Source organism: Eretmochelys imbricata, chromosome 17 (assembly GCF_965152235.1).
Source record: "Eretmochelys imbricata isolate rEreImb1 chromosome 17, rEreImb1.hap1, whole genome shotgun sequence".
In the NCBI taxonomy this organism is placed as follows: Eukaryota; Metazoa; Chordata; order Testudines; family Cheloniidae; genus Eretmochelys; species Eretmochelys imbricata.
The window spans coordinates 19048057-19075986 of record NC_135588.1 but is presented as its reverse complement, the minus strand read 5'-3'; the positions used below and the strand labels follow the sequence as shown (position 1 = coordinate 19075986).

Sequence of the window (27930 nt, the reverse complement as noted above, 5' to 3'; positions counted from 1 at the left end):
TTCCAGAACAAGATTAACTGGTGGCTAATATATTCTTGTACCACTGCTGACCCTCCTACATCTGTAGCAGCATTCCCTCCCATCCCCAGAAGTCATCTCTTCACTACCAAGTTAACAGGTATTACATTTTATTAAGTATCATTTCTATAAAACAAATACACAAAATTGTGAAAACTCACAGTAAAAGAAAGTGGGTATTGTCAATGACAGGATGTGGGCCAAGTCCCTTTGCGTTCTCTCTTGCATGATAAGGGCTGGTTTAGAAAACTTCATGGTTACTCTTGGAAACAATCACTAATACTGCACTATTTCAAAACATCACAGGAATGAAGTTTTCCATAAAGAACAAGCTATGTTTTCTTCCATACAGCTGCTATATTTACGCCAGTTAAAGCAATAAGGTAAGTGAAAGTAGGGTCTGTCACCACATTGTTTATTAAGACTTCAGTCAGCAGCTCCCCATTTGCTCGAAGCTCTGGCCACTCAAGAATCTAGCAAGAGAACAGATTTAGCTCAGAAAAGCTTATACAAAGTAAGTCTTGGTTGGGGTTTACCTCTGTTTAGAAAGGAAAGGTAACGTACAGTCTGTGCAAAGCCCAAGTCTTCACTGGGGGAGGGTATAAAAGAAGTCAAACTTTATATAATCTTACCACAACTGGTTAGGGTTGTGGAGTAGTTATTGGCTAACAGCATGCAACGTCAGTAGCCTAGAAGAGTCACCTACAAAAACTACAGGCTGACAATTAGGGCCTCAGTCATTGGGAGTATACAACTCCGATCTAGGACAGTATTATTAGGCAATTGGAGATGTTTATCCACACAGATTTTCAAGAAAAAATTAGATGGTTGCCTCTCAAGTTAGCTAAAATCTCTCTTCTTCCAACAGCTTTAGGGTTAAACCAATGTGTACCAAAACCTGAGTTAAGACAGTGAGTAATGCAGAGAGAGCCCTGTTTGGGGGGGAGGGAATCATCTAGTTTTCAGAGCTGGTGGTGAAAAAACTAACAATTTGCACTGAAAGGCTTCTCACCTGCTATCCAACTGCACCAAGAGCTTGGAAAAAGCAGATTTACCACACATTTTGGTTCCCTGCTAACTCTTAACAGCCCCTTTTAGAATCAAATTGAATTTTAAAAGAGCCATCTGAGATATTTAAGGTGCTGTTTAGCATATGGAAGTAACAACTTTAAGTAATTTGTCTTATGCCTCCTGTTTGCACAGCCTCACTGATGGGGAATATAGTTCAATATAAAAGGCCAAGGCCTACCTGCGTGGGAGCTATTCTGTTCTCTGAGCGTTTTCCCTTGGAGGCCCTCCAGGCTGAAGAGTGCTTGCTGAGATTGTACATCCACACACTTCCCTTTTCATCGCCACAGAACACATACTCTGCTACTGCAAGAGCAAAGGAACCAGTGCAGGGTTGAGATTTCTGATGGCCAAGACCAAAAACTTCTCACCCCTCTGCTGGTGGCACAGAGCCCAGTATAATGTCACCTTCCAGATGAAATGTATCCCATTCTTAATTGCTGCAGAGTGTTAAGTAAACCAGCCTTATAAAATTCAACTCTAATCATTTGTTGTATCATACTAAGGAGGTGCTGAGTGGACTTTGGGCTCAAGCTGGTGTGTTTTTATGTCTATTTTGGCTGAAATAAAGTCGTTAACATTAGTCTTGCATTGCTGGGTGCCTCCAGCAGACAGCTTTTTCTCCTTTCAAAGTGCTGCACTAGGAGGGGAAAGTATGTGGATTATTTTAAGATTCAGGTTCCTCCCAGAAATTTGTCACTATTAAGAGTGCTGGGGGGGGAAGTTCTACCACCAGTTTGAAATGCAGCACAAATTCTAATATGCTGTCCACCCCTCTGAGGTAGATATTAACATTTTACAGAGGCAGCAAGGTCGGATATAAAATCCTTACCCTGCCCAAGGAATCAGGTAAGTAAAGCAGAAATGGCAAGATCTATTAAAAGAACAACTTGTACCTTTCACATCCTTCCCCAATAGTAGCTTCTTGAGTCCAGTCCAGCCTTCTGCATTGTTAGCTATAAAAGTGGGCTTACCTGGACAGGTGCTGAGAGTAAGGTAGGGCAGGTCTGTTGTTGACCACTCCAGTTCCGCTAGAATAAGTGCAGGTTGTGTTCTCTGACAGGATTTCCCCTGTGCCTCAAATGACTGGCTCCAGCTCCATAAGTATATAGACCCTGTCTTAGAACTCTTAGAAACTGGACGAGAGAGAGAACAAACAGCGTATTAGGAATGAATGTCCTAAAATATTCAGACACATTTATTTCAAAACACTCAGCCCTCTTTAAATACTGCCTTTCTGACAGTAACATGCTCACCATTAGTGGTGATAGCTGAGGGACCTTTCTAGCCACACTTGCCTTAAGCAGATTGATAGTGTGAGGCTAAAGGAAGAATTAAACTTGATTTCCCACCCCAGAGTAGTTTAAAGCAGCACCCAAGGACTCTGGAGCTAGTGGGGCCTGGGATGCTGCTGGCTACTATAAAGGATTGTCTACACTGAGAAGTTAGTGCACAGCAAGGTAGGGTGTGAATTTACTGCTCTAACTCCCTGTATGGACAATCTTACTGTGCACTAAAAGTGCCCCAGGCCGCATAGCTTTAAAATGCACAGTTACTTAGTGTGAGCGTCCACACAGGGAGTTTAGTGTGTGGTAAGTTCACACCCCAGCTTACTGTGCGCAAACGTCCCTGTGTGGACAGGCCCATAGAGCCAAACCCTGCCACATTTCAGGGTGGGAGTTAGGGTCCCTGAACCAAGAAAGCATTTTCTCCAGTTCCATTCAACACACAAAGCAAGTACAAGCCATCTGCCTGGAATGACTAGAGGGGGAAAAGCTCCTCCTTATATTAGGAATATAACATTTCACAGTATGTAGTTCCAGCCCAAACATCATAAAACCTGCTAAAATATTCACAGCCACAGCTGTGGTACACAATTAAAGTTGTTTCAGTCTTCCTGAGACCAGGTGAGCATGACTTACTTCCTACACCCCACGTAACTGTTTATGGCAATCTGCCTCCAACTAAGAGGCAACTATCCGAGTTCATACCTACCCACAACATCCTTGTTCAAAAAGGCCAATCCATCCACTCTGTGGGAAGCTGTCTCTTCTCCCTCATCATTAGGAAACTGGAACGCCACTTCAAAAGGCCTGATGAAAAATTGGAAGTTAAAAAGTGGTCAGCTACCGAATGAACAAACATCATCTCCAAGCGACCTGTTAAACTAGTCAGTGATGGAAATATAGTCTGTCATCAAGCCCTTCTCGGTGCCTAGGCAGGATCATTCCCTAATGCTAGCTAGTTTTAGATGTGCCAAGAAATAGGCTTCCTGTTATGCTGTGATAATCAGGTGCTGACGCTTCAGGGAGAACAGAAGGTTTTAAACGCCCAACAATGAGCAGCTGAAGCGACTGATTGCATACTGTATTATTGTACTATCAAAGTGTCTTGAGTGAGGTCTTTTATGAAAGCCCGTAATGTGCAGAACTTGATGGTTTTGACGAGAGACGTATACATACCTGCACTACAAGGTCAGCTACATCTCCCAAGCCAGGTATTTTCAAGAAACTGGCTCCAAGTAATGACCCACTGTCCAGTCAGGAAGAGACAACGGGTGAAGCATTCGAGTTAATGGAAAGCCATCCAGCCAACCCAGCTGTCAAGTTTACATGCTGAGTAAACATGAGTCATCCTGGACTAAGAGGGGGGGGAAAAGGGGAGGGGAGTCTTTTAAAAGTAAACTTGTGTCTGAGGGTTTTTTTAAATCTGGAAACTGAGGGACAGCCTTGAGGCAGGAAGCTGTCTGTGAAACCTGGATCCCCCTAGAGCTACGGGGTACTGGGGGAACCTGTTCAAAGGCAAAACATAAATTGTTTTAGGAAAGGGACATTATTTAATGTGGAAGTGGAAAGCCTGAGGTTAAGTCTTTGTTATTTGTCTCTGTTTGCTTTCCCTTAACTATTTCATCTCTGAATCTGTGGTTTTTCTAGTAAATGAACTTTTTGTCTATTTTTATCCCAAACAGGTCTCTGTTGTGCTAGGAATGTGGGTGCCAAAGTGAATTGATAACGGGGCTGGTTTCATGCCTTTGGAGTGACAAACCAGAGGGGAACACTTCGAGTGTCTGGTAGTTAGGGAGGGCAGATCTGGGAAGACTCAGGGCTGTTGGTGTCACTAGCCTGGTGAGAGCCAGGTGAAACCTTGTGCTTTGGGGCTTCAGGGATCTGAGCATCATACATGCTAAATAACTACTCTCTATACCTCTTGCTGGGGTCCACCATCTTGTAAGAGCTGGGGAATTATATCCACAGATTAATAGGTTTTCCTCATCTCAGCCTTCTATAATCAAAATCCCAAAGCCCTCAGAACACTTATGGTTGTGGAAAGTGAATTTGTGTCCCAGGCCCATGGTTCTTACCTGCTCTTCTGTGGCTTGTCCAGTCTAATATCCCAAGCAAAGCAACCTTCTTCACAACCAGCCAGGAGGAACTGATCTGGGCAGGATGGGACCAGGGCAATCCGTAATGGAATAGAGGCAACTTCCAGCACCATTAGTTGGCTGGCAAATAAAACAGACATTTAGTCCAACTTCCTGTAACAGTTGCTTCTCGGGAGAATTTAACTGAGTGCAGCTTGTTTCTGAACACTTACCTTGCTTTGAAGTTGTAGTCACAATCCGGAACCCCAATATCCCAGAGGCCAATTCTTTTGTCATAGGATGCAGCTGTGGGGGACAAAAAATGGTACCAGGTAGTTACAGACCATTACTTGCCATCTTTTCTTTTTTGCTCCACTTAAAAATTCCCCCTGGATTACATGCCATGACATTGCACGGCTGTGTCATATGTGAGGCCATTAACACAGTATCAGCCATATGGGCTTTGGTCCAGCTAACAAAGCAGTCAAGCCATTAAAAACATATGGTTTGGAATATTTTTTTAAACTTGGGAAAGGAAAACCCTCTCGTGTGTGAATTTACTGCTGGTGAAGAGTGCTAGCTCTGGGGCCCTTCATCCACAGCGCAAGCTTCCCCCATACCAAATCTGTCTTCTCAAGGGAGCACTTCGAAGGGTGAAAGGGAAGTTTGTTTTCCAGGCCTCTGAGAAGGCCAATAAGAGCATCAATTAGTGCCAGTTCCAGGCAGTCCCAATGGATTGCGACCCACCAGTTCATTCCACATAGGTTATTAATCGTTATAGAACCTCCCACTGTGGACGCTAGGCACCAAGTACAAAAGATTTTAAAATCTTCTTTGGCACTGAGAGCTACGTGATACATTTCCAATAGATTATTCAGAAAATAACTCAGACCCCAGCCAAATGACTGCCCTCAAACTGCCACTACCTGGCCACCAGACAGTCCTTTAGGGAACAACTGTTAACCCCTGCAAAAAACCCCCCACAACTCTACAAACTAAAATGGCCCTTCCTCCATTCCACGTCCCTATGGTCCAACTCAGAACAATTCTCCAGGTGAAAGTCCCCCTCAGGTACCCTATCTGATTATCATTCTCAGCTATCTACTGAGCTGGCTAGGCTCTTGTTTTTAAATTCTTGAGCGTACTTTTGAGACATGTCCATTAGTTTTGGATGCTTCCAGAAGTTGGGCACCCAGAACTGGAGGATTCCAATGTTAGCGGATGCTTCTGAAAGTTTAGGCCTTCATGATTCACGTGGCACTGACAGAAGGTATGGAATGCGAAAAAAGGGTTGATTTAGGTGGTGATTGGTCCTGCTTTGAGTAGGGGGTGGGACTAGATGACCTCCTGAGGTCCCTTCCAACCCTGATATTCTAGGATTCATTACTGGACAGACAATACAACGGTAACTTGTAACCCAGTGGTTATTACTGGCGGCTCACTGAGCACTAGTCTCTCTACCCAGGCAAAACTCTCCTCGATGTCAGGATCTGACCCTGAATAAAGTCATTTGTAAGAGTGAGTAAAATCAGAGGTCACTAAATTTATTTAACAAGTAAAGGCACAAACGGCATTGATCTGAAGAAATCAAGCAGCCCAGGGTAAGCGCACTCATTTGACATGGGGACTGAGTCACAACTTCTGACCCACAAGATGCAGCCTGGTCTGACCCTCCTTACTCCTTGGCATGGAAATGGTTGGGGTTTTATGTGGTCTCTGTGTGATGGCCGCCCTCACGGGCAAGACACTGTGGACCTCTAGAGCCAAAAGCCAGAGCTGCTACCACTGGAGCAAAAGTCTCAAGGCTCTATAACTGAAGGCTGTAACAACTCATGTCAAGGTTCCTTCCCCACGCTGAACTCTAGAGTACAGATGTGGAGACCTGCATGAAAGACCCCCTAAGCTTATTCTTACCAGCTTAGGTTAAAAAATTCCCCAAGGTACAAACTTTGCCTTGTCCTTGAACCCTATGCTGCCACCACCAAGCATGTTAAACAAAGAACAGGCAAAGAGCCCACTTGGAGATGTTTTCCCCCAAAATATCCCCCCAAACCCTACACCCCCTTTCCTGGGGAAGGCTTGATAAAAATCCTCACCAATTGGTACAGGTGAACACAGACCCAAACCCTTGGATCTTAAGAACAATGAAAAATCTATCAGGTTCTTTAATTCAGAAGAATTAAAGAAAAGGTAAAAGAATCACCTCTGTAAAATCAGGATGGTAAATACCTTACAGGGTAATCAGATTCAAAACATAGAGAATCCCTCTAGGCAAAACCTTAAGTTACAAAAAGACACAAAAACAGGAATATACATTCCATCCAGCACAGCTTATTTACCAGCCATTAAACAAAAGGAAATCTAACGTATTTCTAGCTAGATTACTTACTAACTAACAGAACTTCTGAGACTGCATTCCTGATCTGTTCCTGGCAAAAGCATCACGTAGACAGACAGACCCTTTGCCGCCGCCCCGGCTCCCGATTTGAAAGTTTCTTGTCTCCTCATTGGTCATTTTGGTCAGGTGCCAGCGAGGTTATCTTAGCTTCTTAACCCTTTACAGGTGAAAGGGTTTTGCCTCTGGCCAGGAGGGATTTTATAGCACTGTATCTGGAAAGGTGGTTACCCTTCCCTTTATTTTTATGACAACTCATATCCTCTGTGGCTAGACACTGAGGGGAAACTTGTACCACACACCTCAGTGAGGTACATGTGCTCCATGTGCATTTCAACACTCCTCCACATCAATTCCCACCTACCAATACCTGCTCCAACACTAGTGACCACAAAATGCTTCTTTATTTGGAAGCAAGGCCTTTTCCCGGCTACTAGAGAAATCCAGAACTGGAGACTTACTAAAGAGGTGTGTCTCACAGGTTGGGCTGAAGCAGGCTGTAGCAATGGGCTTTTTGTGAGCCTTTATCTCTCCGTAGCAGAAATCAGCCGATACATGAATCAGCTTTACAATTCCTCTTCTTCCGGCTGCGGCCAGGATATTATGTTTTTTTTTCCGACCGTCATTAGTTACCATGGTCAGAGTTGTCCATGCAACGGTGAAGAACTCCTAGGACAGAGAGAGGTGAGAATTTGTGAAACTAACACAGGAAGATGGCTGTGAGGTCACAGATTAGATAGCAATCTAGGGAACTAGTGAGAAGCCGCATTTTGAAATGACATAAATATTCAATCAGGGGCCATACATGTCAGACCAAACTTAAAGGGAAGAAACAAACTGCAAAAGCAGGGCATGGATCCTTCTACGCTGTGAAGCAGATTCAGCAGCCTACAAGTGGGGTCGCTAAGTTTTAGCCCGTATTATTATTTTCCGGATCCTCAAATGACATTTTCCATCTGTACCCATCATTTTAAAACCTGTCACAACATAAGAACTGCCAGACTGGGTCAGACCAAAGGTCCATCCAGTCCAGTATCCTGTCTGCCGACAGTGGCCAAAGCCAGATGCCCCAGAGGGAGTGAACCTAACAGGTGATGATCTAGTGATCTCTCTCCTGTCCACCCTTCTAACAGGCTGTTTTAACACTGTACTCACGCTCCTACCTCCGCAGGCACTTTATACTTTTTCAGCACTATTCCAGTCTCGCAGTCGATAAGACAAACAGATTCCCCTCCACAGGTGGCCATAGTTCTGGAGGTGCTTACTACAGGGTCTGAAAGATGAAAAGAACTGGTAAGAAATGCCGGGGCTTGTAGTTAGATCTCTGCTGATTATACTATAATCATAATCACCTCTCTGTTACCCCAGGCTCCCACTGTCTGTGCAGTACTGGAACTATCCTGTGGCCTGGCATCTCTAGGGAGGTTAACTTGACGCAAAATTCACACACACAAACTAGAAAAGAATCCTCATTTATTTTATAGTCAAAAATATAAGTAGGTAGCAGTGGAAACTACTGCTTGAAAGTGGAGGGGTCTAACACATGAGTCAGCTGGGCATCATACCCACCAGATCCTTCGCCAAAGGGTTTGTGGAGTCATTCCGTGAAGTTGGCCAACTGCAAAGTGCTCTCCAGGTGCCTTCAAACAAACTCACCTTTCCTCGTCCCAGAATCCAATGGCGGCTCGAAGGCACAGGACCAGAGCTGCGTTTTAAAATCCTCCCGGCTGTTGCCTTTACTGTGACACTGAAGAAAGTGCAATGGCTCCAAACTGATAACTTCCTGCAATAAACCTTGCAGTTAGAAAACATGAGTGGGTAACAGGAATAGAAGATCAGAAGCCTTCTACTCCAAGGGCTTGTTTAAACAGGACACCAGTGACTAGATCAAGAGGCAGATGGATCTTAGGTGTTTACATAGCCCTAGTAACTGCAGCTAGGAGTTGAAATACAGTGTAAAAAAAAGGGCAGAATACTTTCTATAAAAGGGATCAGCTCTTTCATACATAGGTCTCAGCTGCTTGTACTGGTGTGTTATACACCTAGTCAGCATCTCAACCTTTGGGAGGTCTGCACCAGATTCTGAAGAGGATCAGACTAGAGGCTGCATTCTATCCCCCTTCTGTGGGGTGTCCCATGGCCTCCGACCCAGTGCTAACCCTCTTTCTCACCGGGCTTCTCTACTTTCCAAATCCTTAACAGTGTCTGGACATGAAGTGTTCCAGGCAGCAAGGCATTCCCTTAGGTAGCCTGGCTATAGTCTATTAGGGTTTTGAAGACAAGGGCTCCAATGTTGCACTATATCCAAGTTGGGCGGAAAGGTGACTTTATGCCACAATTATGCTCCCCTGATCCTGGGACTGGCTGAGAAATGGGCCAGTTCCTGCTGTATGTTAGAGCAGTTTCAGGGCTGCTTTAATTTATTTCCAGATGTTTATGGCACCAAGGGGTTGCTCTGCTAGGCAGGGATCAGTGGGGCACAGACACAATCCAGCTTTGCCTCCTTCCTCCCAGGGAGGCTTCCTACACCAGGAAGAGGTGTTGCATCAGAACACCCCATAGTGAGAGAGTCCTCCCTTGTTCAGCTAAGCCAGCACAGCTCGCTGCAGCTGCTTGCTGGTGCTTCAGTGCAAGGGGAGACTGAAGTAACACGAAGCAGTGGGCAGTGTCCTCTGTACACGAACTATTTAGCATTTAGCATTCTTCAAGCAAGGCTCTGCCTCACAAAATGCTTTTCGCTCATTTACGTGACAAATCCACCAACTCTACGGTAACTTTAGAAAAAGAAATTCCAACAAGCTGGTGACTTTACACAGCTGGCACTGGGATTTCTTCCCCCTTGCTGCCTTTCCTCCACATGCCTGGGAGCCGAGCACATACACTGATCCCAAATCTGGAATGAATCAGTGTCACAGATTCATAGAGTTTAAGGCCAGAAGGGACCAGCAGATCATCTAGTCTGACCGCGGCTATAACACAGACCATTACATTTTACCCCTATATTGAGCCCAATAACTTGAGTTAAACCAAAGCAGTTCAACCGATTAAGTGGGATATACCCAAATGATCCCAGCACCATGCTGCAGAGGAAGGTGAAAAAACCAAGCTTCGTGCCCATCTGGCAGGGTAGATAAAAATCAATTATTTTTTAAAATTTAAATGCAATCCAGATTTTTTTTTAATAAACTTCTTTAAAATTAAATTTGAAATTGACAATCTATGTTAAGGCCTAAACTTATTATAATCTATTAAAATAATTTAAATACAAAAATTAGTATTTGCTGCCAAATTTTAAAGAAATTCACACCGCTGAACAGGCTAAAATAGCTAAAAAGTACAAATGCAAAACACAGTTACAACAGATGATTTAAATCAAGGTTCCTGCCTGCCAATTTAAATGAGGGTTAAAATTGCAACCCCCCTTGCAATCTGACCAGGGGAAAATCCCTTCCCAGCCCCAAATCTAGTGATCAGTTTGACTCTGAGCATGTGAGCAAGGCACAGCAGCCAAGCATCCAGGAAAGAGGATTTTCTGTACCACCTCAGAGCGTTGGGCCACCCCATCCAGTGTCCCATCTCCAGCTGTGGCCAAACCCTCATGCTCCAGAGAAAGGCAATCCCCACCCCCGAATACATACGCTCAACTGTGCACCAGGGAAAGCTGCGTGAGTTGTTAAGATGCCTTGAAAGAGCAGAACCTTCCCATCCCCCTATCTGAATGTGGATCCTCTCTGTATGCCCAAGAGGCCAAAAACCAACCCCAAAGGAGAATGATCAATGTACCTTGTCTTCCAGGTTCTTGACAGGGGTTATGGTCAGAACCCTTTTGTCCTGATCCTGGCTTTTCTGCTCCTCCGTCAACTGGCTAGATCTTCTGTGGCTTTGTCCTTTCGGAGGCTGTTCTCCGTTCCTGTGAGTCTCTTCGGCCACCTTTGCCTGTTGGTTCGATGCTCTTGGTCTATCAGGAGTTGGGTCATCCTGTGAATGGCTGGACTTTCTGGGACTAAGCACTACTTCCTCATCAGTGTTACACTGGGACCGTGGCCTTTTGCTCGCAGATCCCGCTGTTGAGTGATTCCCTCTTCTCTTGCTGTGGATTAATGTGACCTACAAGACACACTGGCAATGTACTGGGTTGTTTCCTTCCCCAGCCAGCATACAGACAGCTTGTAATTCAGAGAAAGTCTTTACCCCAAAACTGATTCCCTTAAATGCCCATAGAGACTGGGCTCCTAAATCAGACAGATCCACATCTGAACAGCTCGTACAGGCCAGCAAGCTACAGATGACCAACGAACAGCATACAGAAAGGGCCTGATTCTCCTCTCACTTGCTTCACCTGTGTCACTCTGCTGACTCCAAGGGAGTCACTTTGGATTCACACGAAGATAAGGAACAGGAGAATTGTGCCTACAGAGCTTAACGCCAAGTCAAAGAAGCCAAGTGCAGTGATGGGGCAGCCCCAAAACAACCCCAACATCTTGGGCATGTGCCACCTTAGTTAATTTCATTAAAAATATCTTTTCCCCAAGGAACAGTGGAACAAGCAGGACATTATCCAGCCAATATTCTGGCTCTCCTATGAAAGTCAGAGTCTTGTGCTCTAGGATACTAACCCTGCCTTCACATTCCTGGGAAAGCTTAAAGCTGGCACCAGATGAAGGTGCGACTACTTGCAAGGTTTTTTAAGAAGAGGCGCTGCCTGAGTTACAGAAAGGTAAGTTCTGTATGCAACTGATGAGTATTGTTGAATTTGTAAGAAAAGCAATTAAAAAACAAGTTAACAAAACCAACCCCTGACCTCACAGTTTCAATTAGGATTTCTGAAAGCCAACATGCAGCTGCTGCATATCATCCCAGAGGTGGCTGCATTTCAGTGGTGGGTGAAGCAATCCCTGTATTCACGGAGAGGCAGCCAGGAGACCTGGATTCTACTCCTGTTTCTGCCACTGACCTGCTGTGCCTCTATTCCCCCTTTGTTTAGGTTGTGAGCTCTTTGGAGCATGGACAGTCTCTCACTATATACATATACATCACCAATCCCGAAGGGGCCTTGATCTCAGGCTGGAGCCTTTAAGGCACTACCCGAATACAAATAATTAACAGCAGCAGCATTAATTTTGTAGAGGACTTTAAGATCCTTCTGGATGAAAGTAAAAACTTAGATGGAATGAGCTGTCTTTACTTTCCTGATGAAGTTACAACTGGATCTGCTAAGATCTCCTGGCTGGGGAATCCTTAGTAGAGAAATATACTACTTCCATGCAGGTTTGCTAGAGCAAGATCATAACGCTGACCTCAATGCAATGTGTAAAACCTAACTGGAAGCAGTTGTGCATGGACCCTACTCTTTAATGCAGTATTCTTTTTAAAAAACCAAGAAGGTCTTATCTAGAAGAATCCCCTGGAGAATCCTTACCTGCGCAATATCATCGTCTCCCACCTCTCTGGGGTTTTCTGTCGTCTCCTCATCATCATCCTCCATCCTTTCTTGTGTTTCAGGATGTGTGTTCTCTTCCTGTCCCTGCTTGGATGCCAGCAACTCCTCCGCAATCATTTTCACCTAGCATTGCAAGGACATTTTTAAAAGGCATCACTTAATGGAGGACAAAGAACAAGAACATCCTGACTCAACTATGCAACTACACTTTGTAATAGGGGAGGATGTTTTTGCTTCCATTAGATATTTTGTGTGCACTTACTAGCTGGTGGAAGGACCCTGGGCTGACAGGCGGGGAGACTCAAGCCCTCTCTTTAGTCACAGAATTTGTCCAGGATGGGAAGCAGCAGTGCAAGATGCACCATGCTGCCACCCTCCTGTGCCTCATTCCTGATCTGGAGGGACCACTGCTAGGAGGTTGGAATTTAGCCTCATTCAGTGTATGGCCTCTCTGCTGAGGCTGCTAGCAACCAGGGTCAAAGACAGCTCTTTTCAGAGTCAGAGAAAGGAGCAGGTGCTTGGCAATACAGTGAGCCCGGAAGAAATACTGGTGACACAATGAAAAGATAGCCAATTGAAACCAGTTATTAGCCAAAGACCAGTGTATCGAAGCAACAATTCAACTCATTGACCAAGTGGAGCCCCTGGATACCGTGAATGGCAAGTGACAGATACTGGTGACCTGGGAGATCAAAGTGCGCAGGCAGAAATGAGAGATTAGGGTGAATTTTTCTGCATCAGCACAGCAGAGTTCTGCAACATATGGTGAAATACAAGCCTGTTTGATTGCAATCTTAACCTCCACATAGGACTTCTGCCTATACTGGTTTTGTTTTACTGGGTATGTCTGTGCCACGTGGACCAGGCACCCCACTCTGTTACTGATGCCAATGGGGTCATCTGAGGAAGGAATGCAAAAGCAATAAAGCTAGACAAAGAACAGACGGAAGTCCAGGGCACATGCAGATAAAATACTCAAACAAAAGGGTATATTTTCCTCCGGCGATAATGCACACAGCTGCCATTAGCTTTAATGGGAGCTGTGCAAAATGAGCAGTGACTACACAGTGGTTGCCATTAAAATCATTTGCCACTTGCAAGGACTACCGTATTTCTAATACTTAATTACTATGAGTACCTTAACTACTGGTGAGTAGAAAACAAAGACAGTAAAGACCATCACTCCATCCGGAATGGAATTTATTGCTGGCTCTTGTATAACAGCCACAGCTAATTAGCAAAGAAAACCAAAGACTGATACTGTCATTTGCAGGAGCCCCCCCTTACCGGAAATCATTAGAGCAGTTTAACCTTATGGGTCCACAAAACAAAGCTGCCGAATCCTGGCGTCAGGCAGCTCAGAAAGCCCAGACACTTACCCTCCATCGGGTAAATTCACCGAGGGAGCTGGGTCCATATATGACGTGGGTTTGTGCAGACTTCAGAAACTTTTTCCTGATGAACATCACGTGCTCGGCTGAATACTTCTCAGGGAGTTGGCTTCGGAAGTGCCTCTCCCAGTGAGCTGTGACCTAGGCAGAGAGATCTGGTTCACTGAACTGGATGCTTCATGGAAATCAGAAGGCTCCCTACTAAAACTGCTCCAGAAATGGCCAACCCCCAGGCCCAGACACTGTTCTGTTTGAAATTTACGTGATCAGGTGCTTGTATACGATCTCAGCTCATTTGGGAAGGGGAGGAGGATTTGTTAACACATTTTGCATTTGTGTTTTAACTTTAAAGAACACGTTATGTGTTAAAAAGAGGCACCCTGGAAGCATCTGCAAATAAATTATATATTTACATAGAATCTTTACTCACGGGACACTTGTATTTTTAGGTCTGATTGTGTAAGCAAATAGTTTTTAAGTGAGGTGACACAAGACCAATCACACTACTGAAAGGGGTACATTAGTCTGGAAAGACTGAGAACCACATACTTACGGGTTGTTGCAGTAAGCCCAGAAAAGCTGAAGGCCCCTGACACACATCTCAGCCAATCCCATTTACTACGGGCTGCAAGGGTATCTAATGTAGGGCTATCAAATCCCCCCTGCACAAAGGGGAATTCCAGGTGGGAAGATCTGTCAGGTTTGCAGCCCTTATACACCAGCAGAGCTGCTATACAGGTGTTGCTGAGAATCCCAGAATCAGGAGCCATGTCTTGTAGTGCTGAGCATGCTGGTTTAAACTGGGGGCAGTGGATGGTCACAAAGGCTGGGTGGAGTGAGTGTAAGGAGATTAACGAAAACCAGGAGAGCAATCATGAATTGGTTTCAAAGAACAGGAGGCCAGTGAAGGGGACTCTGAAGTATTTACAAGGACTGTTCACACTCCAGATGAAACTGTGCTATCGTATTTAAACACGCCTGCTGCCAGCATAGTTTCAATGGCAAAGTGGACGACAGGGTCTGAGATGTTAACCTCATTATTGCATTGTATCTACTGTAGAGCCTCTGAGTTACGAACTGACCAGTCAACCACACATCTCATTTGTAACCATAAGTATGCAATCAGGCAGCAGCAGAAACCCCCAAAAAAGCAAATACAGTACTGTATTAAATGTAAAATACTAAAACAATAAAGGGAAAGTTAAAAAAAAAAAGATTTGACAAAGTGCTTGTTTCATTTAAATTAAGATGGTTAAAAGCAGAATTGTCTTCTGCACAGTTAAGTTTCAAACCAATATTAAGTCAATGTTCAGTTGTAAACTTTTGAAAGAACTAAAACGTTTTGTTGAGAGTTACGAACAACCTACATTCCCGAGACACTTGTAACTCTGAGGTTCTACTGTAAGTCTAAGCTATTTCTTAGGCATGCATGTGGAAACATTACACATCTTACCTTGTTGGTCAGCTCTCGGCTGTTGACAACTCTCACATGATTAGCTAATTTGGTTACATCCTTGCCATTGAGTAGCCGAAGATTTTTTAAAAGAAACATGACCTTATAGTCATCATTGGTCTAGAAAACAGATAGAAGTTTGAGTTATGGTAACACGTGTATGATATTTCCTTGAACAAATAATCAGTTTGTTTTTAAATTACAAATCCACCAGGAGGGAATTGAATATATTTATTCCACAATGGGCACTTAAAATAATTTAGCACCATACAAGACTTCCCGATCAAATATACTCCATTTACAAGTACAAGTTTTTTCCTGATTGCCAGCCCTGCAAACTCAACCTGGGGTCTGAAAGTCAAGTCGGGCTCCTTCCTGTTCATACATCACCAGGACTAAAATCTCTGCCAGTAGCTACACCAGAGAGTTGTGCAGGTAGGATAGCTGGCAGAATTTGCTTCGGTATGTAGAACTCAGTTAACTCTTCTGTTGATGACCTCCCTTGCTCTCCCACAGCTGTAGCAAGTCTGCAGTGTTATGTGGAGTACAAAGTAGCAAAAGGGCTTTTGTGGTCTCCAAGATCCCTTTCACACCTAGCACTTCCAATGCGCTTTCCATCTTCAAAGCGTTGCACAGAGCAGTGATGTTAGAGCACCCTGAACAAGCAGCCCTAGGTGGGAAGTTTCCTGTAGCTGGCCTAATGACTAGAGCACTGGTCTGGGACACGGGAGACCTGGCTCTGCCACTGGCATGCTGGGTGACCCTGGGCCCTCTGTGTGCATCAGTTTCCTCGTCTGTACGATAGAGATAATGCTACTGGACCTCCTTTGTAAAGCACTTTGAGATCTACTGTTCAAGAGTGCTACATAAGGTACTATTATTATTTACGTTCCAGTCAATAAACTGCTGATCACATAAGGATGGAAAGCATATCACTCACTGTCAGGTAGACATTGTTTTCATAGTTTAGCTCCTCCAGCAGCGGGAACTGCTTCAGGACAGTCACATCTTCCAGTTGGTTGTTACTGCAGTTTAGGACACGCAGGTCTGGCAGGCTTAGATTAGCAGGTAGTTTGTCCAACAGATTATCAGAGAGATCAAGATTTTGCAGATGTCTCAGACGGGAAAACAACCGTGGGTCCAAGTCTCCGGTCTTTAACTGCAGCTTGGATAAGCTGAAACAAAACAAAAACAAAACATGCTGTCTCCGGTTCCCCAAAGGTAAGGGCAAAGGTGGACACATCTGACTTTTAATGGACATCAAGTTTCATTCTGCTGCACTTCTCACTCAGGCAAAACTTGCTGAGTAAATCTCGCTGACCCTACATTAACTTTTGAATGTAGTGCTGCATGTTTCAAGCACAAATCTGAAGGCGGCAAGGAGAGAGTTGTTAAGTGTAACCACAAGTGTGGTGGGTGAACAGTAACCATTGCTAACACCTACAGGCAAAACCTGCACCTGTTACTTACTGAGAAAACACAGCCATTTGTGACACTCCCAATTCACTGAAAATAAACAGTGGAATGACTGTATCTTAATTGCCAGGCCATGCAGTCAGTGGCTCACTACAAAACAAGTTATTGTTCCTATGAAAACTATTCCCTATCCTATTGTGATAACAATTATAACTAGCCATTTTGATGCATCTCTGTTGCTGAATTCTTTGAGTTCACATCTTTCAGAGTCCACACTTGACTTCCGGAACACTATTTCCAAAAGAGAAATAACATAGCCGAGTTATTTTCTCATCAGACTGTCTCTCTTGTATCCATTTACATCACATACATGACGGCCAGACGCACAGGATACACTATATAATTCATGCACCTCAAAGCACTTCCCTCTCTAACCACTAAATCATCTTGCCTGGGATCAGCCCCCAAGCAGTTTTCAAACAACTGACTAACTTTCAGAAAAATAAATGATGTTTTACTTTCAATAAATAAAATAAAATAAAGCAAACAAATAAATAAAAGCATGCTGTAAAAGGATTCCCATGTGGAATTCCACCTACAAGCCCTAGAACAAACAGAAGTTTAAGGAAGTTGTGACCAACTAGTCCTAAAAAAAAAACAACCAGGTGATTCATCCCATTGGAGAAATGGGAAATTCTCTTTCTAAGGGGACAGAGGACCTTTACCACCTGACATATCATGAGAATTGAGGTCAGACTGGTCTGGTTAAACCTTTACATTACAGTCCAGATTCTGATCCCCTTACTCACAGCAAGTAGCACCTTACTCCTTGAGTGGTTCCCATAAAAGACAATGGAGGAAAGTGCTATTTAATGTAAGGAGATCAGAAGTCAGCCCTCCTTAAACAGTTCTCCAGTAAAATACATGGCATATGCAGAATTGATATGGTGGCAAAGATCTTGCAACTGCAGATAATATGACTATCTTATTCTTGCCTATTCAACCCTACAGTGCTGATAAAGCCCTGGTACCTATCACACTATCAAGTATTCCATATTTTATAACATATGTGTGTTATTTCTAGGGCTGTCAATTAATCGCAGTTAGCTCACGTGATTAACTCAAAAATATTAATTGTGATTAATTGCACAGTTAAACAATAGAATACCAATTGAAATTTATTAAATATTTTGGACCTTTTTCTACATTGTAACTGAAATCAAAGCATATATTATTCTTGATTACAAATATTTCTACTGTGAAAGATAAAAGAAATAGTCTTTTTCAATTCACCTCATACAAGTACTGTAGTGCAATCTCTGTGTCGTGAAAGTGCAACTTACAAATGTAGACCTTTTTTGTTACATAACTTCACTCAAAAACAAAACAATGTAAAACTTCAGAGCCTACAAGTCCACTCAGTCCTACTTCTTGTTCAGACAATCACTAAGACAAACAAATTTGTTTACATTTACAGGAGATAATGCTGCCCTCTTCTTATTTACAATGTCACCAGAAAGTGAGAACAGGAATTTGCACGGCACTTTTGTAGCCGGCATTGTAAACTATTTATGTGCCAGATATGCTAAACATTCGTATGCGCCTTCATGCTTCAGCAACCATTCCAGAAGACATGTTTCCATGCTGATGGCGCTTGTTAAAAGAATAATGCATTAATTAAGTTTGTGACTGAACTCCTTGGGGGAGAGTTTTATGTTCCCTGCTCTGATTTACATACATTCTGCCGTATATTTCATGTTATAGCCGTCTCGGATGATGATCCAGCACATGTTGTTCATTTTAAGAACATTTTCACTGCAGATTTGACAAAAAGCAAAGAAGGTACCAACGTGAGATTTTGAAAGATAGCTCCAGCGCTCGACCCAAGGTTTAAGAATCTGAAGCGCCTTCCAAACTCTGAGAGGGACGAGGTGTGGAGCAGGCTTTCAAAAGTCTTAAAAGAGCAACATTCCAATGAGCAAACTACAGAGCCTGAACCAACAAAAAAGAAAATCAACCTTCTGCTGGTGGCATCTGACTCAGATGATGAAAATGAACATGAGTTGGTCCGCACTGCTTTGGATTGTTATTGATCAGAACCTGTCATCAGCATGGACATACGTCCGCTGGAATGGTGGTTGAAACATGAAGGGTCTTATTAATCTTTAGTGCATCTGGCACGTAAATATCTTGCAACGCTGGCTACAACAGTGCCATGAGAACGCCTGTTCTCATTTTCAAGTGGCATTGTAAACAAGAAGCGGGCAGCATTATCTCCTGCAAATGTAAACAAACTTGTTTGTCTGAGTGATTGGCTGAACAAGAAATAAGACTGAGTGGACTTGCAGGCTCTAAAGTTTTACATTGTTTTATTTTTGAATGCAGTTATTTTCTGTACATAATTCTAAATTTGCAAGTTCAATTTTCATGATAAAGAGACAGCACTAAAGTACTAGTATTAGGTGAATTGAAAAATACTAATTTTTTTTGTTTTTTTACAGTGCAAATACTTGTAATAAAAAATAAATATAAAGTGAGCACTGTACCCTTTGTATTCTGTTTTGTAATTGAAATCAATGTACTTGAAAATGTAGAAAACATCCAAAAATATTTAAATAAATGGTATGCTATTATTGTTTAACAGTGCGATTAATCATGATTAATTTTTTTTAATCGCTTGACAGCCCTAGTTATTTTATATTCCAATAACACTATTTAAAGAAGGAAAAAAAAGGGGGTATAGCCCAGGTTGGATTCAACTGGAATTTGACTAGAGTCTGGTTTGCACTTACTTCAAAGTCTCAATCTTTCGTAGCCTAGTAGATCTTGGAACCGCTCTTTCCAAAAGAAGCTCTGTAGTAACTTTTGACATTTTTAATTTCCGCCCCTTTCCTGGAAGCACAAAGCCGTCAGCCGTAGACTGTCTTCTTGGAACCTTCCTGGTGAAAGAAACTGGAATTAGGGGGAATCCTTTAAAACTGTGTCCCAGAAAGAAAAAAAAGTTATGGTGCAACTACCCCGTTGATAAAGCTGACATCACTGGGTGATATTAGTAACCCAGCCTTGCAAAACAACCAATTTCCACTTCACCTGCCCTGACTGCAATAATGATAATAAAAACACTAGTGATATTTTACTCACCCATTAAAAGAAGTCACTCATTACAGGCGAGTTGTACCCTAGATTGTAAGCTGTTTGGTGCAGGGACCACATTTTAGTTCTGTGTTTGTACAGCACCTAGCACAAAAGGGCCCAGTCCATGACTAGGACTCTTAGACGCTACCGCAATGCAAATAATAAACAATACCTGCCTACTGCAAGGTTTCTTCCTCTGACGCAAGTGTTACTGCCCACTGGATAAGATACTGGACTACAGAGACCACTAGCTGGATCCAGTCTGGCAATTCCTGAATTCCTAAAATTTTGCAAACCTGGACTAACTAGCTGATTCCCCTATTCAAAGGGAGAGAAGGTACAAATGATAATGTCCATCACCTTTGATGGGCACTGATTTCTCACAGGGGAAAGAAATGTTAATAGCAATATTGTAGGTTATTAGGAAACACATTGCTGTGGAAAGGGGAAATGACACATATTCTGTTATTTAAAAATACTATGTCCAGTGCCAGAACAGCCTTATGGAACTGCTGTTGGGGATACTGGGCCTTGGTTTAGCTTTCTTTCCAGCCCTAGTCCTAAAGGGAGTACAAAAAACGCTATTAGGCCATGATCATGACCTGCCTTCTAGTCCCATTGTTGGAACAGAGATTAGGCTGCAAGTTGATAAGAGTATGTGGGCCCTGAGCAGTCACTTGTCTTGCTAAAGAAGACTTGCTACAGTCAGCTGTAAGGTCTGTTTGGGACCAACACTGTTGCATTGTTTCTTTTGTTTAAATAAAGGCTTTGCAGGCTCAACAGCAGGGAGACTCTCATTTCAAATAATAATTTTCCCATTTTATCCAAGAATTAAAAGCATTAAACCTGACAATTTCATCAGTGACCATTTATGGCCTGATCCAGCAAGCTGCAGAACCCCCTTCATCTCCCAGGGCAGTCAGTGGGAGTTGAGTTCCAGGATCAGACCCCTACATACTGATATATTCAAGCCTCCCATAAACCCCCACGTCAATTATAAGAGTCCAAACAGTTACGAGCTAAAATCAGTGCAGGCACAGCTGAGTTATGAGCCATGTCACCATGTTAGAAACTCTGCTGATGTCTCAGACACAGCTGTGTCACACCGTCATGGGCCACATTATGCGTGACACTGGGGCCATACCATGGACCATCTCACATATAGGGGCTCTGTCACCACTGAGTTACAGAGCAGATTATAGTGACTGTATTACAGACTTTGCCATCACATTACAGGCCACGTCACAGCCACGTTTCACACAGCCATGTTCTGGACTAGCACCCACTCAGGGACACATCCTTGGCCTGTTCTGGCGCAAAGGTGCCAACACTATGTTATGACTCAAATGGCCAGTTCTGCATCAGAGCTGTGTCACTGTGTAATGGACTGCATTGCTGTGTTCTAAGTTGCTTCTGGATCAGAACAGCGATAAGGGCTGCATCACCAAATTCTCCTCCAGTCCTGGCTCAGCAACACATCACCGTTATGGATTAGGTCACTACACTATCACAGTATCGCCGTGTCCACATTGCCATATTCTGGCTCAAGGCTGTGTTGCCACATTATGGGCCATGTGGCTATGACCATGTCACGGTGTTCTGGTCCGGTTTTGGCTTAGGGTTGCTTTGCCACGTTACAGGCTGCCTGGCCATGACTGTTGCTGTGTTCTGGTCTGGTTCTGGCTCAGGGCTGCATTGCGTTAGTATGTTACAGGCCATGTCTGAGTGGCTGTGTTGCCATGTTATGGGTTGCATGGCTGTGACCATGTAACTGCATACTGGTCCAGTTCCAACAAGGTTTGTGTTGCCATGTTGTTGATCATGTTGCTGTGACCAAGTTGGGGTGTCCCAGTTCAGTTCTAGCACAGGGTTGCGTTGCCGTGCTATGGGTTGTATGGCTATGTTCCAATCCAGGTCTGGATCCGGATTGCGTTGCCATGTTAAGGTTCATGTGGTTGTGGCTGAGCCACCGTTTCAATCCAGTTCTGGCATAGGGTTGTGTTGCCATGTCACGCAGCTGTGACCGGGTCGCCGTGGTCTGGTCTGGCCCAGTTCCAGCGTGGGATTGTGCTGTTATGTTATGGGTCATGTGGCTGTGACCCGGTCACCCTGCCCAGGTCAGTTCCAACTCAGGATTACATTGCTGTGTTTTGTCATGTTGCTGTGTCCTGGTCCAGCTCCAAAGAGATGTGGCATTGCCATGTTCTGGGCCATATGGCCGTGTCTGAATCGGCACGTTCTGGTCCAGTTACGGTGCCGTGTTCTGAGACGGAGCGCTGAGTCCAGATCCCTGTGATCTGCTCCAGTTGCAGAGCAGGGCACGTCACCACATTATGTGTTAACACGGCTGTGACTGTGTTATGTTCTGGTCCAGTCCAGTCCAGTTCCCGGGTGAGTCTGGGGGTGCAGAGCCTCCATGGGCACGTCCCCATGTACCAGCTCAGTCCTGACTCAGAGCCCTGCCCGAAGCACGGAGGGCTGCCAAAAACCCCATGTTCTAGGCCGGCCCAGGCTCACAGCCCGACCTACGATGTGGGGGGGACGGGAAGGGGGAGAGCTCCCGTGTCCCAGGCCGGCCCTGGCTCCGGGCCAGGCCTGCGATGTTGGGATGGGGTCAACCCCCCCAATGTCTCATGCCAACCCTGCCTGCGTGTTGGGGGTGGGGATGGGGGTCAACCCCCCGCCCCCGTGTGCCAGGCCGGCCCTGGCTCCGGGCCAGGCCTGCGATGTTGGGGGGAGGGAGCCCCCGTGTCCCAGGCCGGCCCTGCCCGAGCTGGAGTTGGGCAGAGCCGGGCCCTGGCCCCAGGCTCCGGGGGCAAGGACGGGAGTAGGTGCCGAGGGGCGGCTAAGGCCGGAAATGGGGGAGGACTACAACTCCCAGCACCCCCCGCGGCCGAGCGTGGTCCGCTAGCTTGGCCGGCGGTCCCGGAGACTGCTGGGAAAGCGAGTTCCGCGTAGGGGCGGACGGAGCGGCTCTGGGCCTGCCGGAGCCGGGCCGGGGAGCCCTGGTGTCCCTCCCCCCGCCGCGGGTCCCGTCCGCCCGCCCCCCCGCCCCGCCACTCGCTCACCTGCCGCCGGGGCCGCGCGCGGGCCGCGCTGGGCCCTGCCGCCGCTGCGGAGCCGGGAGCGCAGAGCCCGGCGGGCGGCGATCCGGGGCCGGGCGGGGCCTGCCCCGCGGGATGGAGGCGCGGGGAGGCGGCGGCGGCGGCGCGGGGCCCGCCTGCGGCTGCAAGGGGATCCGCTCCTGCCTGCTCTGCGAGGGGCCCGCGCTGGCCGCTCCGCCCCCGCAGGTAGCGGGGGGAGGGGCCGGGAGGGGGCAGCGGGGGGGACAGAGGGGCGCTGGTGGGGGGGCAGGGAGGGATGGGGCAGAATGGGGGGGAGACCATGGAAGGGGCAAGGGCAGAATGGGGGGGTAGTGGGGTTTAGAGGCGGTGTAGTAGGGTGACCAGATGTCCCCATTTTATATATTTGGGGATTATCTTATATAGACTCCTAGTGTCCCCCCCACACACTTCACACGTGCTGTCTGGTCACCCCACCGTGTGGACAGGCCTAGAGATTGCCTTCTTGCAGCCTCGTGGAGCCCAAGGCCTCTTGCCCCCTTGTTGCCCCAGGGGAACAGAGAGCAGCAGAGGGGTCTGTTGTCTGCCTCCCCCTACCTGGAAGGGTTTTGCATTCCCCCCCTTCCTTAGAGGGAGAGGCTAAGGGGTGCGTGGGGGAGTATCTGTTAAATCAGCAGCTTCCAGTTCCCTGCCCTCCTCTGCTCCTACCAGTAGAGGAAACCGCACAAGAACAGCCCCTGCCCTTGGCATTTCCAGGGCATAGGGTGATGGTATTGGAGATAGCTTCAGGCAACACCAAGGCCTGGGGAGCATGACATTGATCTCTACCTGATTAGGAGTGATGCTAAGGAGCTTCAGAGGGCATCTCCTCTAGCCAGAGCAGTCCATGTTGCTTCAACTTAGAGAGGGGGCACATCAAGCCTGATCTGGATCACTTCCTGTTTAGGCCTGTGTCAAATGGATCAAAAAAGACTTGTTAGTCATACAATTGGAGCACCCCGGTTGACCAACCCACACCCAGGAGTCAGTTGCTTACATCTCATCTAGAGGCAGAAAAGACATACAAAATAGTTATTAGGGCAGCCCAGTGGCTAGTGCACTGGACAGTGGATCCATTTTTAAAGCATAGGATTCTGTTCCTTGAACCAGCAGCATTGGTAGAGGTGCCTCTGGTTTTGTAAGGAATCCAGCACTCTTTGCCCCAGTGAAGTTGGTTGCAACCTGGAGCACTGAGGGATGGGAGAGAGGCAATAATCCCTCAAATATACGGTGTGTTTTAAGAATGCACAGCTTGTTATTTTTCCTCCAGTGATGTCTTGTACTATAGATGTCACTGTTAAAGAAAGACAGCACTTATTAACCTGCATTGCAAAGATGCAACTATAAAAGGAGGGAGACATTTTTCATGAAGACAAACAGTATAACTGGTTAACTCTACCGCAGTCTTATGCGTACATTATCTGTTGCAATGCTATAACAACAGACATCATGGCAGTGTCTTATTGTGCTGTGTCCTTTTTTATTTCCGCAGGAAAAGGGTAACTTCACTTACTGTCCAGCAGCAGGTTTAGCTGTAGGAAATGAATGCTCAGAGTTTGCTGGCTGGGCATTTCCATTTCCAGGAATATTCTTGCTGGAGGAGTTTATAAATCAAGACGAGGAATCTGAGATGGTTCAGCTGATGGATCAAGATGACTGGAAACTATCACAGTCTGGCCGAAGGAAGCAGGTCCGATTCCAGAAATATGCTTATTTCTAACTCCCTCTGGGGAAGGAGATTATTTCTTCAGTTAATAAAAATCATGCTTTAGGTTTAATGTTTTCATTAAATTGATTCTTTCTGAAATAACAAAAACATAATTGTATTTGAAATTAGCCAGGATGGGCAGGGGTGGTGTCCCTAGCCTCTGTTTGCCAGAAGCAGGGAACGGGCGACAGGGGATGGATCACTTAATGATTCCCTGTTCTGGTCATTTCCTCTGGGGCACCTAGCACTGGCCACTGTCAGAAGACAGGATACTGGGCTAGATGGACCTTTGGTCTGACCCAGTATGGCCGTTCTTATGTTCTCTCAAGAGTGCATTTGTGATTGTTATAATGAATCACACTTGATAGTGCACATTCAAATACAACCTCATATCACATCAGTGTCCATAAACAGGAAAACCGAATACAAGATTATATGACTTTCATGGGGTCATATTATCAGAATATGACTTGCACCAGTAAGTTACTGGTAAAGATGGGAATAGAACCCAAGAGACCCAGGGCTTCTCAGTTTGTCCAGAGGGTAGTGCCTCCCTAGAAAAGCATGCCCAAGATTTTTATTTAACATCATCTGGTTTTCCTTTTCAACAGGACTATGGGCCCAAAGTGAACTTTAAGAAAAAGAAGCTGAAAGCTGGTGGTTTCATTGGCTTGCCCAGTTTTAGCCAGGAGATTGTGCAGCGAATGAAAGCTCATTCTATGCTAGAGGATTTCTTTCCTGTTGAGCAATGTAACCTGGACTATCTACCTGAAAGAGGTTCTGCCATTGACCCACACTTTGATGACTGGTGGCTTTGGGGGGAGCGACTGGTCAGTTTAAACGTGCTCTCAAAAACTGTGTTGTCCATGTCTTGTGATTCAGAAGAGTGTCTCCAGTTATTTGCCACTCACAGTCAGGGAAGTGGGGCATCAAATCACTCTGCCTCACCTCAAGCTTCTCAGAACCATAAATCAAACAACCTTTCTCCCACATCAGCATGTGAAAATTTGGACAGTTGGGATATTGACCACTCATCTCCCGCAAGACTTATTCCATACAAAGAAGTTACTGTAGACATTCTCTTACCTAGGAGATCCCTGATTGTGCTGTATGGAGATGCACGCTATAAGTGGAAACACGCAATTTACCGCAAGCACATTGAGCATCGCCGGATCTGTGTGACCTTCAGGGAGCTGTCTGCAGAGTTCACTTTGGGAGGAAAGCAGGAAAAACTGGGTAAAGAGCTCCTGGAAATAGCCCTGACATTTCAAGGAAAACCAGTGTGAACATCAGAGGGAGAAAACTGGAATTATGAGTTGTTTGGATATTTGAAAATTAAAGTGTAAAAATTCTGAAATTTATCTCTGTCTTATTTGGAGATTGTTTAAGGGCCATTCTCGGACCAAATTATACAAAATATAAAAGCTAGATCTCATGGAAATGTTACAACATTGCAGCAGATTGAAGGTGCTTGGTTGTTTTTAAAATAAGCCTTCCCTGGCAGTATCACAATCCAAAACATTGTAGTGTTAGCTGCTAGATGAAAATCAGAAACTGGCTATTGTACTTTTGTCCTTACTGTAATTTACTGCAAAGACGTGAACAAACCACTTTAAAATAATCACTTGAAGCTAAGGTGTAAATCAGGAAGGAAACTTGGTTTGTAAGTGACTTTCAATTTGACAGTCTGTATAGTCTAAACATTATTGTAAGTTGATTTATGTTTATTTTGATGTTTCAAATTACTGCAAGCAGAAAAGTGTCTTGTTCTGTAAGCTTTTTTGATTATTTTAGTGCCTTGACTTTTCTTTAGGGCTCTATTTTAAGAATGCAGGTGCTCTGCCTAAACTAATAGTGAATGAAAAATAAATGTCCCTTCCTATGGGACAGAATGTTTCACACTATCATTCTAGGAACCAGTCACTAACCTTCTGATTCAAATTCAGTCCAAGCAATGGAGCAGATTCCAAACTACTGGTCAAGGCTCAGTTCTGAGATATTGCTTTTAGAGCTGCACTGTTCCTTAGGGACATAACTATCTTCTTGTTTGCATCAGCTAGTTCCTTTAAAAGGCCAGCTCTCCAGGGGAGGAGCATAAGTAAGGATCTACCCATAGATAATACTATATATATAAAATACAGAGAACTAATTACAGTAATTTTCCCTTTACTGAAAATATTAACTGTGACACTGAGAATTAATCATATATATAGTGTATGACCTACATCTTGTGGGATTTCAGAGTGTCAGAGCAACATTTGCAGTGGGAGGTTTTCAAAGACAACTCAGACATCTTCAGTATCTGAACTCTGTCTAAGTAGGCTGTGTTCTTTTCTGAGCATCTGTAACCTCTGAACCCTGCCATTCATTCAGAGTAATAAAGTATGTTTTTAAGAATAAGCAGAGAGGCAGACTACAGCACGAGTCCTTTCCTGTAACTTCCAGCAGAAAGGCTCAGGTTTGTGTCACTCCAGGTAGGAGATTTGAGAAGTCAGCTGTGGCAGAAACTAGTTTCTTCATGTTGTAAGTCTTAGGCTTCAGTCACTTATATTTTAAAAAAAAAAATCTACTCATTACAAACAATTGACACAAATAAAAAAAAGGATTGAGTTATCGGATATTTTAATCACATTGAGTTTTACATACACAAACACAGGTCTGTTCATAGTTGCAGACAAAATGAACCAGTTTCAGTTTAGTCAAATATTTAAATGCAAATGCACAAATAGCAACATATTAATTCTTACATTGATTAGCAAGTGTTAAATGTACATAGTGTCACACCCATGACTCCCGCATAAGCTTCAAAACCATGAGCAGCATTCAGGTTTTCTAACAGCAAAGCGTTTGCTTCACACAGTTAAAGCGTTCCCTCTCTCTGCAGGAAACAACATACTGTGATCACAGGTTGTCAGAAGGGAAGATCTGTCACCGCAGGACAATCCTTTGCACCTGATACTACCGTAGAAATGCAACCTGCATGAGACTTGTTCACTACAGCCACATGTCATTTCTTTTAAAACAAACAAAAAAACCCACCATTCCTCCCATAGGCTACAACCTTTTTGGTCCAATCAGAAAGCAGGATTGCGTGTGTAACTTGTGCTCTTAAGCTAAAGGCCCCCCCCAACTTTTTTGAGTAAATATACGAGTTCATACTAACCTCTCCTGTACAGCTAGCACCTACGTCCTACTGCTCAATTGTATAGCGTGCTCTATCACAAGATGAGTCTTGGGGTGCTCCTAACTCCATCTCAATTCAGTGCATATCCAATTGACTGGAAGGTAGGTAGTGGCAGCATCCTGGAGCTCTGTACAATGGTACAGTTAGTTAGAAAGCCTAGAGTACCACAGTTGTATATGTAACAATACTTTTGATCCATGGTCCTAAATTATCCTGTTTGCTGTTAGCATTTAGCCTCTGCAGTAATATGCTCTAAGCTT

General features: G+C 44.7%; 2 protein-coding genes and 1 long non-coding RNA gene across 4 annotated transcripts; 2 read left to right on the top strand and 1 right to left on the bottom strand.

Moving 5' to 3' along the window:
- Positions 1-111: 111 nt before the first annotated feature.
- LRWD1 (leucine rich repeats and WD repeat domain containing 1) lies at positions 112-22848 on the bottom strand. Of its 2 annotated transcripts, none has more exons than XM_077836836.1 (16): positions 22746-22848; positions 19335-19481; positions 16067-16301; positions 15127-15246; positions 13662-13814; positions 12262-12405; positions 10626-10949; positions 8499-8625; positions 8006-8115; positions 7304-7511; positions 4681-4753; positions 4448-4588; positions 3082-3179; positions 2061-2222; positions 1268-1392; positions 112-491 (listed from the first exon to the last, which is right to left on the bottom strand). In XM_077836836.1, exons 2-16 carry the CDS (start codon positions 19412-19414, stop codon positions 351-353), a joined length of 2241 nt encoding a protein of 746 aa, XP_077692962.1. In that variant the 5' UTR covers positions 19415-19481; positions 22746-22848; the 3' UTR covers positions 112-350. The 2 variants fall into 2 exon arrangements, with proteins under 2 accessions (XP_077692962.1, XP_077692963.1); XM_077836837.1 differs by having other exon boundaries at positions 19335-19477; positions 22746-22760.
- LOC144276614 (uncharacterized) lies at positions 271-1669 on the top strand. The gene is made up of 2 exons (XR_013348287.1): positions 271-401; positions 1222-1669. It is a non-coding gene; the product is annotated as an uncharacterized LOC144276614 (long non-coding RNA).
- ALKBH4 (alkB homolog 4, lysine demethylase) lies at positions 22809-25843 on the top strand. The gene is made up of 3 exons (XM_077836838.1): positions 22809-22967; positions 24271-24468; positions 25098-25843. The coding sequence occupies exons 1-3, from the start codon at positions 22857-22859 to the stop codon at positions 25770-25772; spliced, it is 984 nt and encodes a 327-aa protein (XP_077692964.1). The 5' UTR covers positions 22809-22856; the 3' UTR covers positions 25773-25843.
- The last annotated feature ends 2087 nt before the right edge of the window (positions 25844-27930 follow it).

What these genes read in the sequence shown, in the direction of transcription:
- LRWD1 (XM_077836836.1), bottom strand. Translation starts at nt 19,414, where the DNA reads ATGTCAAAAGTTACTACAGAGCTTCTTTTGGAAAGAGCGGTTCCAAGA. An exon ending in GTGAATTTACCCGATGGAGG is followed by an intron (nt 12,406 to 13,661) that starts GTAAGTGTCTGG and finishes TTGCAATGCTAG; the next exon opens with GTGAAAATGATTGCGGAGGA. An exon ending in GAGACGATGATATTGCGCAG is followed by an intron (nt 10,950 to 12,261) that starts GTAAGGATTCTC and finishes TGTGTCTTGTAG; the next exon opens with GTCACATTAATCCACAGCAA.
- ALKBH4 (XM_077836838.1), top strand. Translation starts at nt 22,857, where the DNA reads ATGGAGGCGCGGGGAGGCGGCGGCGGCGGCGCGGGGCCCGCCTGCGGC. An exon ending in TGGCCGCTCCGCCCCCGCAG is followed by an intron (nt 22,968 to 24,270) that starts GTAGCGGGGGGA and finishes TTATTTCCGCAG; the next exon opens with GAAAAGGGTAACTTCACTTA. An exon ending in AGTCTGGCCGAAGGAAGCAG is followed by an intron (nt 24,469 to 25,097) that starts GTCCGATTCCAG and finishes CCTTTTCAACAG; the next exon opens with GACTATGGGCCCAAAGTGAA.